Genomic DNA, 16,736 nt, shown 5'->3' with positions numbered 1-16,736 from the left:
CCTATACAATGATGCTGCATTTACGATGTGTCAGCTACTATTCTAGGCACCGGAGATAAAGGAGAGAACAAGACAGGCAAGATCCCTGCTCTCAAGGAGCTTATCTTCCAGAAGGCAGAAGAGGAAAAGCACTGGCTTTGGAGATTAAGGTCTTGAATTTGAGTCCTATCACTTGTTAGCTACCAGATCTTGTTCAAATCCTTTAACTTCCTGGAACTCAATTTCTTATCTGTAGAAGGGGATGTTAACAACACATTCCTACCAAGCTGTGAGGACGAAGCTGGCCACTACTGTAAATGTGTCTTGAGAACTATACAGCATTACACAAAATACCATGGTAAGATTTCACTCCATCAGAAACTTTTTTGACGTAGGCTAAGACATGGAAAAGCATAACCCATGTGTGTGAAACTTAAAAGGAAAATAGAGTTTATATATTTCTTTGTATATGTACAAATTGTACATGTATATGCATTAAAAAACAATACACAAGAAACTGGTAATATAGTCTGACTTTGGAAACTGTATTTTTACTATGCACTATTTTTCACTAATTTTTTAGACCCATATGCACGGTCTACTTTCTCAATTAAAAAAAAAAAAACCGCTCGGGGCGCCTGGGTGGCTCAGTCGGTTAAGCGTCCGACTTTGGCTCAGGTCATGATCTCGCAGTCTGTGGGTTCAAGCCCCGCGTCGGGCTCTGTGCTGACAGCTTGGAGCCTGGAGCCTGTTTCAGATGCTGTGTCTCCCTCTTTCTCTGACCCTCCACTGTTCATGCTCTCTCTCTCTCTCTGTCTCAAAAATAAATAAACACTAAAAAAAATTAAAAAAAAAAAACCGCTCAAAGGGGCACCTCAGTGGCTCAGTCGGTTAAGCGTCTGATTCTTGATTTCAGCTCAGGTCATGATATCACAGTTGGGGGGTTTGAGCCCCGTGTTGGGCTCCACGATGACAGAGCAGAGCCTGCTTGAGATTCTCATTCTGTCTCTCTCTCAAGAATAAATAAATATTAAAAAAATGTTCATTAAAATTCAATCTGTAGAAATTTAACAAGCAAGAGACTATGCCTCATATACAAATATCAAGTTCCCTACCTTTGGTCACTTTTTTCCCTCTTTCTGCTCTGGACCAGCTTCGTGCACTTTTTTCCTTTCCTGACCTGACCGTCTTGATTCCTCTTCATTCGTAGCAAACTGCTCCCTATGCATACGCTTCAATCTACGTGACCTATCCATTTTTTTTTAAGCCATCTAATCCCCCCCAGAAAAGTGACACATGCATACACAGTAACAGATACCAGATTCCTAAAAAGAAGAGAGTGATCTTTCGGCATGTGTAGATTTAAAATTTGCAACTCTGACTACTGCAGAGAGACTGTGAATGTTCCCGCTTGGAGATGTGGGGCCTTTCCTGAGGCAGAGTCGACCTGCTCCTGAGGCTAAAGTAAGACCCGGTGACTAGCAGGACACTGAATGGAGCTCACCACCCAGAACCTGCAAGACTAGAGGGACTTCCTGCTCTCTAAGCATCCTGGTAAATCCTAGGATTTGCTGTGAAATGACGCGCTTACCATATGAGATTAAGTAGAAGAATACGGACACAGGACTGATTTTTACTTCAGTAAGTTTGCATGTAATTCCAATTCTTCATTCATCCCTGAACAATCAGAAGGGCTCACCTAACTTTAGCAGTTACCATCAACTATGCTTTAGGGAGAAATACACCCTAGGCAGGAGTCATGCATTTTAGAGTGTTCTGAAAGCAGTATGAAACGTAGTTCTCAGGAACAAGAAGGTTCTAGCCACATCATGTCAAAAAGCCACTGGAGAGGACTTATTTTTCCAGACTCTTCCTACTTACCCTCATCTTTCCACACCTTTCTGCTGGACCATCCTCTGCTAAGCGCAGAACATAGAGGTCCATGTTATATTCTCGGCCCCCTCGAAGACTAAAGCCAAATCCCTTGGCTCCTCTCTCTAGTTCCACAGTGTAAAAATCTTGCTCCTATTTAAAAAATGAAATGCAGTCATTCAGAGGAGAACGCATACCCACACATATTTCTTCTTCACATCGCTTCCCAAATATGCTCCGAAATGGTGATCTGACACAAAGGCACCGTCTCTATCCCTCTTTTGGTGATTCTCAGCTGTTTATTAACATTCATTCATCTGACATATTCGCAGATGCAGAATCTGAAGACATTTCATGAGTGTGCCTGCCGACCGCACACCAACAGACGTGTGTTAAAATTTAATCAGTGAGGCCACACATCGTTATTTGTGGCGGGAAAACTCATTACGTGGTGCCATTCTGCACAGGCCTCCCTGCCACGTGCCTGGAAAACAGCAGCAGTGTCTATGACCAGGATGCCAAGAGCGACCGCCTCCCATCTGAGGAGTGGTTCCCACCCAGGATGAGGAGGAGCTCGAGTGGGTTAGTGAATCCATGAACGGATTACTCCCAAGTTTCCTTCACCTGCATATTAGTGCATTCTCTCCTACCACCCTGCCAGACAGGTAGCTAGCTCTCCGGGTCTCACCTGAAATTCCCACATCTGGGAAACACCTTAACAAAAAAAGACATCTCTTGGCATAAATACAGGCATGAATACCCCGAGTAGCGATTAGCACTTTTGCTCTTTCTCTGATGGCCAGTCCTTGAGATAAGTGCGGTTCTTTCTTTCTTTCTTTCTTTCTTTCTTTATTTTTCCCACCTAGAAGAGGATATCTAGGAATATTTTGCAAAGGTAGTAACAGAAAATGTCATTTCCTAGCCAGCTAAATGTGAGCTCATATTTGGTACATCCTCTCACAAAAGGTTATTTATTTTAATTGGGGGTACCTTATAAAAGATAGCTCGTAAAAAATAGCTTCAGAAAGTTGGAAGGAAATGTACTAAGCAAACAGAAAAAAAGAAGAATGGCCCTCACCTGTGTTGCCTGGGGTGCTTTGAACTCAAACTGAGATTCCGGCTTTGGTTTGGTGGTATTCCTGCCAAAGCGAGAGAGAGAAGCGTAAAAGCAAAGCAAACCATGAAATTGAAGGGAAGAAAACAAAGTCAAGCATGAGTATCATGAGACCAGGAGTTAGTTGTTTCCCCTTAAAACTAACAAAAGCAACCAAAGTTATGTCTGACCTGGTCTCCTGGGCCCCTTGCTGAGAAGGGGCGTGTGTGGTGGTGATGGTGGCAATCTTCTCTGCGTTGGTCAACAAAGTGGCATTTGAGGACTCTGCAGGGAGAGGGAGAGAGAGCGCAGCAGAATGAGGACCCCAGAGGAGAGATCATCAAAGCAGGAGGTATGCAGAAGTCCCACATCTGAGTGACACGCCTGGTTTCCCTATCACTGTTTGAAACCGTCCTGACTGGAATTTCTAAGCAAGAGTTCACAGAACCATTCTAAGATATTCTACGATGTGAGAGCCACGTACGCCCCCATTACCCTCCTCCCAACCGACATCCCCGCAAATGAACGGAGAAGTTTGCCCCTGAAAATGCTTCCCTAAAATTGTAACTGAGGGAAGTGTCTCTCCCTCCCTGACACTTAAAAATGGCAGCCCCTTCAAAACACGGCACCACACTGGCATTACTGCCCCAGGATTGGACGGACTAATAACAAATGTCTCTATTACTGTTTCCTGCAATTTATCAGCAATATTGAGCAGAGTCCGCTTGATTTCCTCATGTGAATATTACAATCAGAAGTGTGCTAACATCTTGATAACTACATACACACACACACATCTACCTTCCTCCCCAGTGCTTTTAATGAAGCACAACTGAAAATGTAGACTTGTACACAGATCTCGTCTAGAATCACTGATGAAAAATTAATTTTAAAACCTGCATTACTTAGAGGCAGAGTTTGTAAATAGAAGTTGTATAAATCATGAAGCCACCCTAATGGAATGAATATAATTATATTCTTAGGTAAATTGACTTTCTTCTCCGCTAACCACATTCATAAGCAACTTCATTAATCTCTAGAAGTCTGGAGATCCAGAATTTGAAAACACTCAAGAGCATGCCCTACAGACTGCACACCAACATGCATGTATTAAAATTTAATCCCTTATATAGTAATGGTTATATATATATTTTTTTACTAATTATTTCTCCATTACGATCAAAGCAGATAGCAAGCAGTTATGAGCAAGCTGCACTTTAGTACTTAATTTTAGGTTGACTATTTGGAACTTGGCATCAATCTTCTCATCAAGAAAATACTACATGTGGTGGTTAGGTTCTAAGATTAGGCTATGAATGCCTATTTAATTCATAGTGGGCAATATAGCCTACAAGTTTCTAGGAGTCCTACAGCTCCTAGTAGGCATCTTAATGCTTTCAGAATACATATACCTGCCCATAATGTGTAACAAAGTTTCTATGGGAAAATGTGTTAAGTATTCCCACCTGGGACACCTGGACGGTATCTCTCCACTGCAGTCCACTGCAGTGACAATACCTCCCAGAAATCCCAATGACGTGTGGTCTGTCCTCCATTTTAATTTCCTAAGGATATTACGCAGCTTGGGTCTGGCTTCCTATTATTTTATTTCATTGCACACAGTTGTTAAAGTCACGGGCTTGAGATCCAGTCCCCCTTTCCCCACTCATTAGCCATATGTCTTATTTTACTCCTCTGAAAGAAGGGGATGATGACATAATTCCCTTCCCTTTGATAAAAATATTTGAAAAGCTTAGTATAGTACCTGACATATAGTAAGCACTCAATACATTAACTGGACTTATGGCCCTAGCTACCACTCCTAGTTTTTATTTTATGACCGTGGGAACTTAAGTTAAACTCTAAAACGAGGAAGTTGAATTATGATTTTAAGTTTGTATTTCAGCCACAGAGCCTGTGGTTCTCACAGTTGAGGCACAAGATTACTAAGAAAATATAACAGATCAAGTAAATTGTAATGTAATCCAATTCATGTTTTAGGCCAAGTTTCCCATAGTCTGTTTTCACCACTGTTTCTACAGATTCTGAGGGGAAGGAACCTGGGGTCAATTAAGGGTCAGAAATAGTGGCTGAAACAGAGGGAAAAAGTTTTGTGTGTCTGTGCTTTGATTTTCCTCTGAGCAGCCTCAGGTTCTTTACTATGCCAATACGCCTGGCAACCCTGAGCTGGGGAGGTGGTGTTTCTCAGGCTTAATGGGAGGCAGCTTAGCAGAATGGTTAGGAGGTCAGATTCCAGACTCTGACTATCTGGCCGTGTGTACCCCCAGCTCGGCAATTTACTGGCTGGTACTCACGCCAAGTCACTTCAACTTCCTTTGCCTCAGTTTTCTCTTCTGTACACGCATTATATCAGAAATATCTCAGAAAATCCGTGCAAAGATTAAGGAGAAGACAGTGTTTGGGATAGGGCCTGGCACATGAAAACCATACAAAAGATGATCACCAGATTTTTTTATCGGGAACATGGATTTCTGGGATCGCAATATTAAAAGCATATTATTGGTACATTTTTATGACTGCAGTTAACGAGCACAACCAAGGTGATTAATCTATGTGATATGCCATCAAGTACACGCACCGTCAGAACAATGGACTAAGAGACTGCACTGCCTGTCAATACGATTCCCCAGAAGTTTCATCAACCCATGTATTGGTCCTTTAAAAAAATTCATATTGCTCACTGTAATTAATTTTATGGAGACTCTCTGGGAAATCACAAGATTGTTCGGGCCATGGGGAAATCATAATCAGGATACCAAAAAGAACGTTTCGTTGTAATTAAAGTGATTATAATTACTGAATTGTGCAGGAGTTTCCCTTTTGAGTCCTTGTGTGTTTGTGGTACCCAGGGTTTTTCTAGGCAGGTGGGATCCCATTCTGAAACAGTGTTCTCTCTCTCTCTTTTTTTCCTGCTGCCTTCATGATTTGGATTGAAGATTAACTTTAAGCATTAAAAAAATTAACACTTATATGCAAATGCTTTTTTGAGCTAGCTGAATTTCCTCCAACTGCTGTCTTTCTTAAATCTATGAACCGCCACCATTTCTTCATCATTTATGATGCGCCAAAGACTGTGCTAAGTCCATTTCCACTTGTACTACCCCATTTAATTCTTACAACTCAATGAAATAGGTTCAGTTATTACCCCACTTTACAGATGGAGACACTGAGGCTTAGGCAAGGTAGGTAACACGTCCAAAGTCCTCTGGAGAGTCTCACTTTCACGTGTAACAGAATTATGTGTTGGTGTCAGGGAAATCATATTTAATTGGCAAGTGCCTTCATTTTATTGCATAAGCACCACCAACTGTCACAAAACTATACAAAATACAAAATACCCTGCTTTGATTCTACATTTTATGAGCCATCTTCTGAGCACTAAAATAATTTTTAACATGCTCTGGATTTACAGGATGCATTTTGAGTATCAAGAGTTATACTCGGGGGACGTCTGGGTGGCTCAGTCGGTCAAGCGTCCGTCTTCAGCCCAGGTCATGACCTCACTGTTTGTGAGTTCAAACCCCACATCGGGTCCTCTTCTGTCAGCAAAGAGCTCACTTTGGATCCTCTTATCTCCCTCTTTCTCTGCCCCTTCGCCGTTCACATTCTGTCCCTCTCTCAAAAATAATAAACTAAAAAAAATAGTTATACTCGTTTTATTAAACTTTTAACTCTTCACCTAGAATTAAACCAAGACTTTGCGTTGAAGTTCTCTCTAGCTTTTTAAATTACAGAGTTGAGGCCCGTTATCCCAAATCTATAGTTCCATCCCAAAGCAATACGTGCGCCATATAATGAGGGCCTGATAAAAGAGCATATGCCAGCACAGTATTATGAAGGGATGTCAATGTATTTGACTTCTAAAACTCAAAGACAGATGGACAGATTGGCTATTTTTATGACAAATTCCGGCAAGTATCCTACATCCTTTATCAAGCAGTGTCTCCACCTACTTCAGCTCTCCCGGAGGAATGAAAATGGGTATTACTACACTTTCCATAGCAATCATGTCTCAAGCAAAGCATATCCTAGCTCTCAAGGCACTGTCACGGTGTTGTGCTCAATCAGGGCACTAACTTCTGACAGGATCTTCTATCTTGGGTTTCAGTATATCTCTATGACGAGTGATTACAATTCCAGCCTAGTCCCCATGTTAATACCTTTAGCCTCCGTTACAGAATCCACATTACAAAGTCAAACAGATCAACAAAGGATAGAATCGTTCCCTTAAAATATTTCATAAATATTTTAATGCACAAAAACAGATGTAATAAATACCGAAAGGAAGGATTCGAAAATTTGAATCCCGTAAATATTTGAAGTTCGGGGAGACCTAAAAAATGTGTATGGTCGAAACCTGTTCCTTTTGCCCTATTGTCTTGCTAGCTATCATATCCACAGAGCCCTCTATTAAGATATTTATACTATTCTATGCCTTTGCCAAGGAAATAGAAATGTCTGGGCTGCCACACTTTACCTCCAATATCAACAAACACTTTGAATCAGAGGGATCTGAAGTACAAACCTAAGTAAGACCTTAATATAAGTAATATATTTTTAAGCTTCTAAATATTCATTACCTTGAACTTGATTCAAACTGATGGCTCTGCGTTAGTCTGACTCAGCCAGGGTCTGCCCCGATTAACGTCTCATTCCCCCCAGATTTCACAGAGTATTTCTATAGAAGGCAAGTGGTAGGAAGCATGTGTGGTTTGACTTGTCAAATTTAAGTTCAGATTCAGTATGTTCAGCTATTCTCTGGGCCTTTCTGCGCTGTCCTTACATATTTACTATCGTTTCCCGTATTTCATAGGAGAAGAAATTCTGCCCCCACCGCACCTCCCACGCTGGTCCCAAAGATAGTAAAAGCAGAGATGGTGAGGACCCCCCAATCTAGGCCTGTCCAAGATCTGTGAAGGCAGGCCTTCTAGGAACATGATAAACTAAATAAAGGAGAGTCATGTTTCTGAGCTTTTGTTGAAGGGAGCCGGTGGGGGAAGGGAGAGGACAGAGAAACATGAGAAGCAGAGCGACGGAAAGTACAGACTGACATAAGTGAGTTGGAGAAAGTACTAGGTGAACGATGACAAGAGAAAACAATCAGGCAGCAGGAGGGAGGGAGAGAAGTGGATTCTGAGTGGGTTCCAAGCACTGTCTAAAAGATATCTTCCCATCTTCTTAAAGTGCCTCCTAGGGTTTCTGACAATAGCACTCTGGAGAAGACGGGTTTCTAAGAACTTCAGTCTCCTCCTGAGGACCACAGCACAAACTGTCTTTGGGCTATTTGATGAATTAAGCATTAGTGTGAAAGGTGTGAAGGAGAAGAGGTCCCTAACACACCAATCCCTTTCACCCTACAGTCTAGCACATCCAACACACCTTCCCAGACAGGAAGTGGATCTGCCATGTGTTTCTTTCCCATTATCAAGCCACAAAGGTCACTGTGTCTTCCGGGTGTTGGCAAACTTCTCCTGGATTTGCATCTCCTGGATGTTGGATTGCTCTGACATCTCTCCAGAAACCCAACTCCCCTGCTGCAATTTTAATTTGTAAGATGGCCATTTTTGGCTCCATTAAAAAGATGAACATCACAAATCTATCCTCTGTTAGACCTGATTTCCTTTACCTGGTCTCTGAAATTTACAAAGTAATGGACGAAGGGTTTTATTATCATGGCACTGAATTCCTGCAACATTTTGGGATGAAATCACACCCTGGGCAGCACAAATCAGTCCTCAAGTACACTGTATGAGTTTTAATATTTACTTTCTTCCTACCAAGAGAGTGTGGGATGTGTCTCTCTGAATTTTGTATTAAGTACTGAAGTTTAAAAAATGTCTTTTTATTGGCAATTGCTACTGGATAATTCATCTTGAACTATATTTTTTTGTGTTCAAGTTTTCCGAAACTATTCTCCACTGCATTAAGTCAACACCTAGTATGTGCACAGTAGGATAAAGTGCTTCTGCATATTTATATCTTTCCTGACTTCAAACTCTTTTTCTAGGCCCTTCCTTCAAGGAGTACTTTCCTTCCTTCCTTCCTTCCTTTTTTGGACATTATCATTCCCACACTAAGACCGACCAGTATAGACATAGCAAGTCAAGGCCTGTGTCCTGTTTTTTTAAATTAGTTTTCTGAAATCTCTGTAGGGCATGTACATCAATATATCTAAATTTATATACTACATTTGGCTCTCTCACTAAATTTTTCTGGCTTCCTTCATTCTTTCCATTAGAAACCTATGCTCTATCAACTTGTGATCACATTCCTAAACTGTAATTGCCTTCCAGAGTGGTGAACTGGCAGAATGGACTCCTGACCACACGGTAAATTACTAACCATGCATCTGAGGCCGGGTAAAGGAGATAAGCAATCAAGAAGCTATTTTTTCCTCCACATTTGAGTTGGGTATTTTTGGTTCAGAGGAAATTCTCTGCTCTTAGAACCAACAATTTTCAAATATTTATTGTTTGGTTTGGGATTTATTTTTTTCTCAAAGGCACAATTTACACCACTTGAATTTTAAACTAAAAAGGATCACCTTCTAACAATTACAAAATACTCCTTTGGGGGGCACGTGGCTGGCTCAGTTGGCAGAGCATGCAACTCTGAGTCCCACACTGGGTGCAGAGATTACTTAAAAATAAAATCTTAAAAAAGATTCATTTGGTGAATTACTTCCAATAAAATCTCTGATTTTCTTATTTTACAGATCAGTGACAGGGATTTTTATCACTCTATCTCCATAAACCACATTCTCCTCTTGAGAAACACTGACTTTAGAATATAGATTTTATTTTATAACACATGTATAGTAACAACACCACCACCACCAAAAGACATTGAAACACCGGAGACAAGTATCACTCTCCTCCCAAAAGCAAAGTCTGCTGAGAATGAAGTCAATATTCAGGACTAAATTCCCTGAAGAATCTATACATAGTGACATCAGTGTATCAACTTCATTTTTATTAAGAATAATGAATATTGATATTTCCTGCTATACAGCTTTATTTTGTAGGGGGCTGTCCTATATACTGTAGGATGTTTAGAAGCATTCCTGGTCTTTCCCCACTAAATGACCTTAGCACCCACTCCAGACAGTGTGCCCAATGTCCCCTGGGGGGCAGAATCACCAGTGGTGTAAAATAAACCAGATTTGAATTAATAACCAAACAAACTAACAAATAAGAACAGGCCTACTTTAATGCAGATATAACCTATCAAAAATAGAGGTTTTATTCCTTTTTCATCCACATGTAAAAATTAGAGACAAATCAAGTAGGCACAAACCCTAAGAATCTTTCACTTAGGAAAACACTTCTGGGACACCTGGATGGCTTAGTCGGTTAAGGGTCCAACTCTTGATTTTGGCTCAGATTATGATCTCACAGCCATGGGATCAACCCCTGTGTTGGGCTTGGTGCTGAGTGTGGATCGTGCTTGGGATTCTCTCCCTCCCTCTCTCTCTGCCCCTCCTCCCTTGAGCACTCGCATGCACATGCTTTCTCTCTCAAAATAAAATAAACATTAAAAAATATTAAAAAAAACCTTTTATATGTTCACTTATCCTGAGAGAAAAGAATAGTATTGGCTCTGAAGTGTCATTATGTAGGTTTTATGTCACTGTATCATAGTTAAATTTACATTTTTAAAAATTGTATTCACTTGTTAATTTAATTTTACATAGGCTTCATACCCAACGTGGGGCTTGAACTCACCACCCTGAGATCAAGAGTCACATGCTCTACCAACTGAGCCAGCCAGGCACCCCTCACACAGTTACATTTTAGTGATTTTTTAAAACTCTTTATTCATTTCCAGATAGAACATCAGGGGATCTTTACCACTGTATTCAAACTACTCTATCATTTTAAGGACAAGGGTACCAAAACCAAAATAAAATGGGGAAAGTTGAGATTTTCTGCAATGTTTATACTTGTAGCAAGGCAGGGCCCCAGCAAAAGAGGATTAAGTAAAGGGAGTGGGGGGGGGCGGGTAAGGTTTAGTAACAATGGCTCATGATGGGTATGTTCAGTTAGGGATGGATAAGGCTGCTTCGAAATCGACACTATTCAATTACGTGAATACTAAGGAGAGAAAGAAAGAGACAGAGAGAAAAGAAGAGGTACAGAAAGAACTAGAGAGAGAAAGAGAGACACAATAGGTATACTTTACCATCCCCGGGAATGATGCGGAGGGTAACTGTGTTTCCTGCTTCCTTGATTAGGTTGACAATGTCTGAATGGGACTTGTTGGTGATGGAACATCCATTCACTGCCAGGATCCGGTCTCCCACTTTCAGCTTGCCACATCGGTCAGCGGGACTCCCCTCAATAATCCGACCTATTTTGTGAGGCATAGCCACACATGCATTGCCTGCTTTGATATCGAGTTTTTATTTTTTTTTTAAGTTACGTGGGAATATAGTGAAGGGAGGAGAAAAAGGGTTGAAAAGGGAAAGAGAAGGTTAAGTGTTAATTAATTAAAGCATTAAGCAAATGTTATTAAAGGAGAGCTCTGTGCCGATGGTCAAAACATTGGCAGTACTCAGTGCATCTGTGGAAGGAGCTGCCGCCCCGGAGTGATGGCTCCTAGCTCCTTGCCCCATTCCAAATGAGGGGGAACCCCCAGCTTCCCTCCTCCTTCAATCGGTTACAAAATTTGTGATAGTTAGCAACTTCAAAGACTCTCAAGCGCCCCAAAATAACTCGCCATTGGCTTATTTTGGGTCTGCAAATGTGAGACCCAGAGCTGGGATGGATGCTTTACACACTGTGTGTTCGTGTCACTTCACTTTTGCCAGCTGTTAAGCTTCTGCCAATGTTTCGTTCTTTCTCCATTTAGAAAAACGAATCCCTAGGTGTCTGGGGAGGCCTAAGAGTCAGCTACCACCAGAAATTCCATCTGAAAACACCTAATGGACAAACACTTAGTCCTTCTGCCTTCTATCCGGAATGATGAAAGCTTTAGAAAAAAGGCATAATGACAAGAGATGAGCCAACAAAAACACCCAACCTTTTATGACCTTTGCTCAATCAGCCTGTCGCGTGCGCTTTCAGGGGAAGGGCCCGAAAGGCTCATTAGCGCTGAAATCCTCCACCTTCCTCACAAAAATCCCCTCAAAGGACAGTGAAAACCTGGTACCTGCTCAGGCTAAGGACAGTGATCCGAAGCTGGATTCAGATCCTTCCTCAACCCTTTCCTTTGCTCATTTCCTTTCTCATTATTACTTATTGCACATCTACAACATGAAAACCAGGAAAAGTGCATTTGAAGAGGAAGGTTTCTAGTGCACTGTGAGGCACCCCAGGTCATAACCACGTGCACTGCTAACTTCTAGCGAGGGGTGGGAAACTGACTTTGAGGCCTGGCACAGGGTCTCCAGCTAAATGCATAGTTCCCTATTTCGAGAATTCGTCTTTCTGAGGACTGTGAAGCAAGCTACACAGCTGCGTCACCTTTCGGAAAGGATAAAACGGGCACGGAAGACACTGAAATGGGCTAGGCTCTTCTGTCATAATTTGGACCTTGGGGATACCATGTGGGGGGAAATGCATCCCAATTTCTTTGAATTTCAGCATATCTGCCCGCGTCTGTATCACGGCACGTAAGGTCAAGGCCACAGAGCTTTTAATAGGGAAGCAAATGGTTTTTTGGAATCCAACAGGCAGGTATGGAGAACCTCCGTACTCAAATTCAAGGTCCTCATTGAGTTTAGTGCATCTCCACAAACAACTCACAGGAGAAAGGTATCAAACAACAGGTAGGAGGACAGCTCTGTAGTGTGGGAAACAGGAGTCTCATGCAAGGTATTAGGGAAAGTTGGACTTGTTTATTGTCAGAGCCAGAGGGAAACAATCAAAGACCAAATTGTGAGAAGACATTCAATATTCATAAAATAACACATAACCTCCCACCTGACACATCTATTTCAATGGAGAAAAGTGAAACCAAGAATTCTAAAATCCTGAGAAGATCAAGGGGTGCATGGGGAGGATCAAACAATGGGATTTCTTACCCCTCTCTGCCTTGTTTGAGTATTTTTAAATTACACAGAAAAGCCCCCCAGATTAATTTACAAACAAAGCCCCCAAAAACCTTGCCTTGGTGTCCGGTCATCCCTTCGTGACATGCTGCGATAACTTTATTAATGTAGCTCACAGAAGCACTGTTAGTAACGGGCGTTTGTTACTGCAGCCACACATGCATAGACCTGACTGACTCACGGACTCCTAATGAACAGACTTTAGGGAAATGGCTTTTGCAGGAAGCAACGTACAAAGGCTAAATGAAGATAAAGCGAGTGCTACTGGATCCGAAAGCTGAAGGGACAGAGCACCTGGCCTGATCTCGGCCAGCAGTGACCGGGGTCACTGGTCATCGGACTCTTGGGGACAATTCCTTTGCAGATAGAGCAGAGTCCATTTCAAAGCCCACACAGCCCTGCCCCATCTCTCATCCTATTCCTTATTAATGAACAAATGTGCCTGGGAGATAAACACATGACTCTTTATCTAATGAAGATGATGGATCATTTCTGGAGTACATTTTTATCATCCATTCTAATAGGAAATAGTTTCATAGGTTACTAGGTTCCTGGACTTATGTGGGTCCTGTCTTTGCTAGTACACCCATCAGTTAACCTTCTCAGAGGGTGACAAGTGCATTTCTCCATACTCTGCTGAAACCCCCAATATCCGGATGAGACAGGTAAATCGGCCCTGCTAGAATTCAAGGGCAGTGAAGACAAACGGCTCTGAACTCAGATCTTAACCAGATCCTTAACCAGACAGGTTAAAAAATATTTAACATTTAAAAATTTCAGATGGGGAAAGAGTAGAGAAAGGACACAGGTAAGGTGGAACGGGCACTGCGTGTAATTATGTTTACTCCTTACACCTGTATTGCTCCCTAGGCATTTCTGTACAACCATAAGCTTAGGCTAAAAACCCTTACGCCTGCTGAGGCTTCTGCTGTTAATGATCTCCTACTCAGGACCTCACAAAAGGCTTTCTTTGACAAAGACTGCCCACTCTACACTGTCGAGGTAGTTCTCCAAGTTTCAGGCAAATATCATCTATGCTTCAAGTTGTTTGTGCGCATGTGGACACGCATTCTGCATGCCGCTGAAAGGTTAAAAAACAAAACAAAACAAAAAAACCCCAAAAGTCCCACCTTCAGGAGGGGAAAAGCTACGAAACACTCTCCACCCCCAATTAAGACTTCAATTACCTGAAGCGAAAAGCATGAAGGCGCTTCTGTTAATGATACTTTGGCCATCTTTCACTTGCAACGCAACGCACTCGCCAGCATCCCGGGAAGGTCCGGGGGGGGGGGGGGGGGGCAGACGGGGACACTCACCGAAAGTCGTGCCGGCCTCGGGCCTGCTCACCGAGGACACGATGACGAAGCCGAAGCCCTCGTTCTCGCCGCGCCGGATCTCCACGTCGTAGGGCTGCACGGCCGCGCTCACCACGCCGCTGCCGCCGCCGCCGCCGCTGCCGATGCCGCTGGTGCTGCCGCTGCCTGAGCTCACCGTGTTCAGGGAGTTCTGGCTGCCCTGCGGGGTGCGCTTCTCCTCCGTCAGGGACGCCGGCTGGTTGCTGCTGTGGTGGGAGGAGGCCGGCGAGGGCACCTCGTTCTCGGCTTTGGGGGCTGCGCGACAGAGAGGCCCGGCTCAGCCTCGGGCTACTGCGCCCGCCCGCCGGCCTGCACGGCAGCACCGCGGCCCGGAAGGAGGCCGCGGCCCGGCAGGCTCCAGACGCCGGGCTGCTGCAGCGGTGTACACGGCTCTTGCACGGTATCCACCGCCACGTGAAAACACCCCAGGGGACGCCAGCTCGTGTCACTGACAGCACCTTGCCTATCAGTACCCACTCTCAGGCTCAACTTGGTTGCAAGAGGGGCCCACTCGGAGCTACTGCCGGGGGCACCAATCACAGGAACACGAACACCGGTGCAGGGGTGGCCTGTATCAGGGACGACCGCCACCTTCGCTTCGGAGACCTTGGTGCACGTTCACCTTGTCACTGCCCTCAAAAGTCACATTTCTGCTCCGCCTTCCAAGCAGCTTTGCTTTTTATTTTTCCATCAGGCAGGACCCTGTACCTTGGCCTTGCCATTAAGGTTGCCATATTGTGGGATTCTTGACAACACCTGTCAGAGGTATACTTAGTCTCTCTCCCTGGTTTCCAACTGTCATTGTCTACTCTGATCACACTCCTGGGTACATTAGCCTCCGTTAGGATTCCAGTTTTACTGCTTTATCGGGTGACAGGGTAAAGCACACCTAAATAAGTCACAGTAATAGGTAGGAGCCACTTAGGTTTGATGCTCCCAACAAAATGTGTGTTCGAGTTTTGGGTAAGGCATTTATTTTCGAAGCTTCTCCCTTCATAGATTTCTTTTTATTGTGGGAAAATATCCGTAACATAAAATTTATCATCTTAACCAGTTTTAAGTATAAAGCTCAGGGGCACGAAGCATTAAGTACAGTCACAATGTTGTGCAACCGTCACCACTATCCGGCTACAGAAACTTTTCATTTGCCACAATTAAAACTCTGTACCCATTAAACGCTAATTAGCCATTTTTCCCTCCACCAACCCCTGGCAATGACCATGCGACTTTCTGTCTCTATGAATTTGACTACCCTGTGAATTTGAATATAAGTGAATTCATACGATGTTTGTGACTGGCTTATTGTACTTAGTCTCATGTCTCTTAAGAGATTTAACATGGCTTTGACCCAAAGCTAAAAAGCCCAAATATTTAATATTTAAAAACAAATCTGAAACAAACAAAAATCACATTGCTTCTATTACTTTTATTTGGGTCAGTGAAGTCAGAAAGTTTTCATCACCATCTCCAAAGCCATTTTTAACTGACAGCCTCTGGCTGCATGGAATACCATTTTAAGAAATTCTCCGAGGCCGCAGATGAGCTCTTGGAGCATAATCCATGACTGATTAACACTGTTTTCCCTGGTTTCACTAAGGTAGGACTCTCACACTGGAATCTGATATCTTAATTCTATAATTAATGACATGCCATTTAAATGAGCTATACAAAAAATTTTTAACAAGGTGCCAGTTAATTTTATTTGGCAAGTATTTGTTTCATTCATATTAAAGCTATGAAGAAATGATAGGATTTCATGTCCTACTTCTTCAGGAATTCAAGTGATAGAAGGCCTAATCTGCTTTTTTCTGCATTCCGTCTTCACTATTTCAAGGGGGGGGCTGTAGACACAGCCAGGGGAACTACCACCAAGTGTGCTGTCAAGAGGCTGGTGAGTGAATGGAAGGAGACAGACCATGAACTGTCTCAAAATGGCAGATTCTGATACAGAGGTAAACCATGATTCACAAGAATGGTAAGGAAGGAATGCCAAAATCGGAAGGCAGTTGGAAGAAGGAGGGAATTACTGAGGGTTTCACAGAGAAGGTTTTATTTGAGCTGGGCCAGAAAGGGTTTGTATGTTTGGAGAACTCACATACAGTACCTGAAAGCCTGCAGGCAGGAGGAAGGGGTCAAAGATGGCCTAGCACTGGCCACCTCTACACCTTTCTGATGGAGAAAACAGATCTTGCCTGATTACATATGCAGGCAATAACAGAGTAAAGGATCATTCACTTTTTATGAGCTTATCTGGCAGCACAGAACTAATTTTTGTTCTTTTAATTTGAGGCTACAACTCTCCTGACTTTTAGAATGACCTCTTTTGTTGAGAATTAACATTAAATGAAGAAGGTGACTAACTTCT

The 16,736-nt window shown here is 42.8% G+C and overlaps 1 protein-coding gene and 1 non-coding gene across 17 annotated transcripts in view; both read right to left on the bottom strand.

Moving 5' to 3' along the window:
- MAGI1 (membrane associated guanylate kinase, WW and PDZ domain containing 1) overlaps positions 1-16,736 on the bottom strand; it is a 638,926-nt gene that overhangs the window by 8,617 nt on the left and 613,573 nt on the right. For 7 of the 16 annotated variants that reach the window (XM_058726257.1, XM_058726263.1, XM_058726268.1 and 4 more), the window contains 5 exons: positions 14,333-14,626; positions 11,147-11,347; positions 3,136-3,229; positions 2,930-2,990; positions 1,861-2,004 (listed from right to left, as the gene is read on the bottom strand). In XM_058726257.1, coding sequence (XP_058582240.1) covers positions 1,861-2,004; positions 2,930-2,990; positions 3,136-3,229; positions 11,147-11,347; positions 14,333-14,626 — 794 coding nt within the window. Of the gene's footprint in view, positions 1-1,860; positions 2,005-2,929; positions 2,991-3,135; positions 3,230-11,146; positions 11,351-14,332; positions 14,627-16,736 lie in introns of all 16 variants that reach the window. The other 9 variants (XM_058726255.1, XM_058726262.1, XM_058726256.1 and 6 more) reach the window with 3 other exon arrangements.
- On the bottom strand, positions 10,665-10,737 carry TRNAK-CUU (transfer RNA lysine (anticodon CUU)). The gene has a single exon. It is a non-coding gene; the product is annotated as a tRNA-Lys (tRNA).

This window comes from Neofelis nebulosa, chromosome 4 (genome assembly GCF_028018385.1).
Source record: "Neofelis nebulosa isolate mNeoNeb1 chromosome 4, mNeoNeb1.pri, whole genome shotgun sequence".
Lineage (NCBI taxonomy): Eukaryota > Metazoa > Chordata > Mammalia > Carnivora > Felidae > Neofelis > Neofelis nebulosa.
Note: the sequence above shows the minus strand (reverse complement) of the source record. Positions and strands in the feature narration are given on the sequence as shown.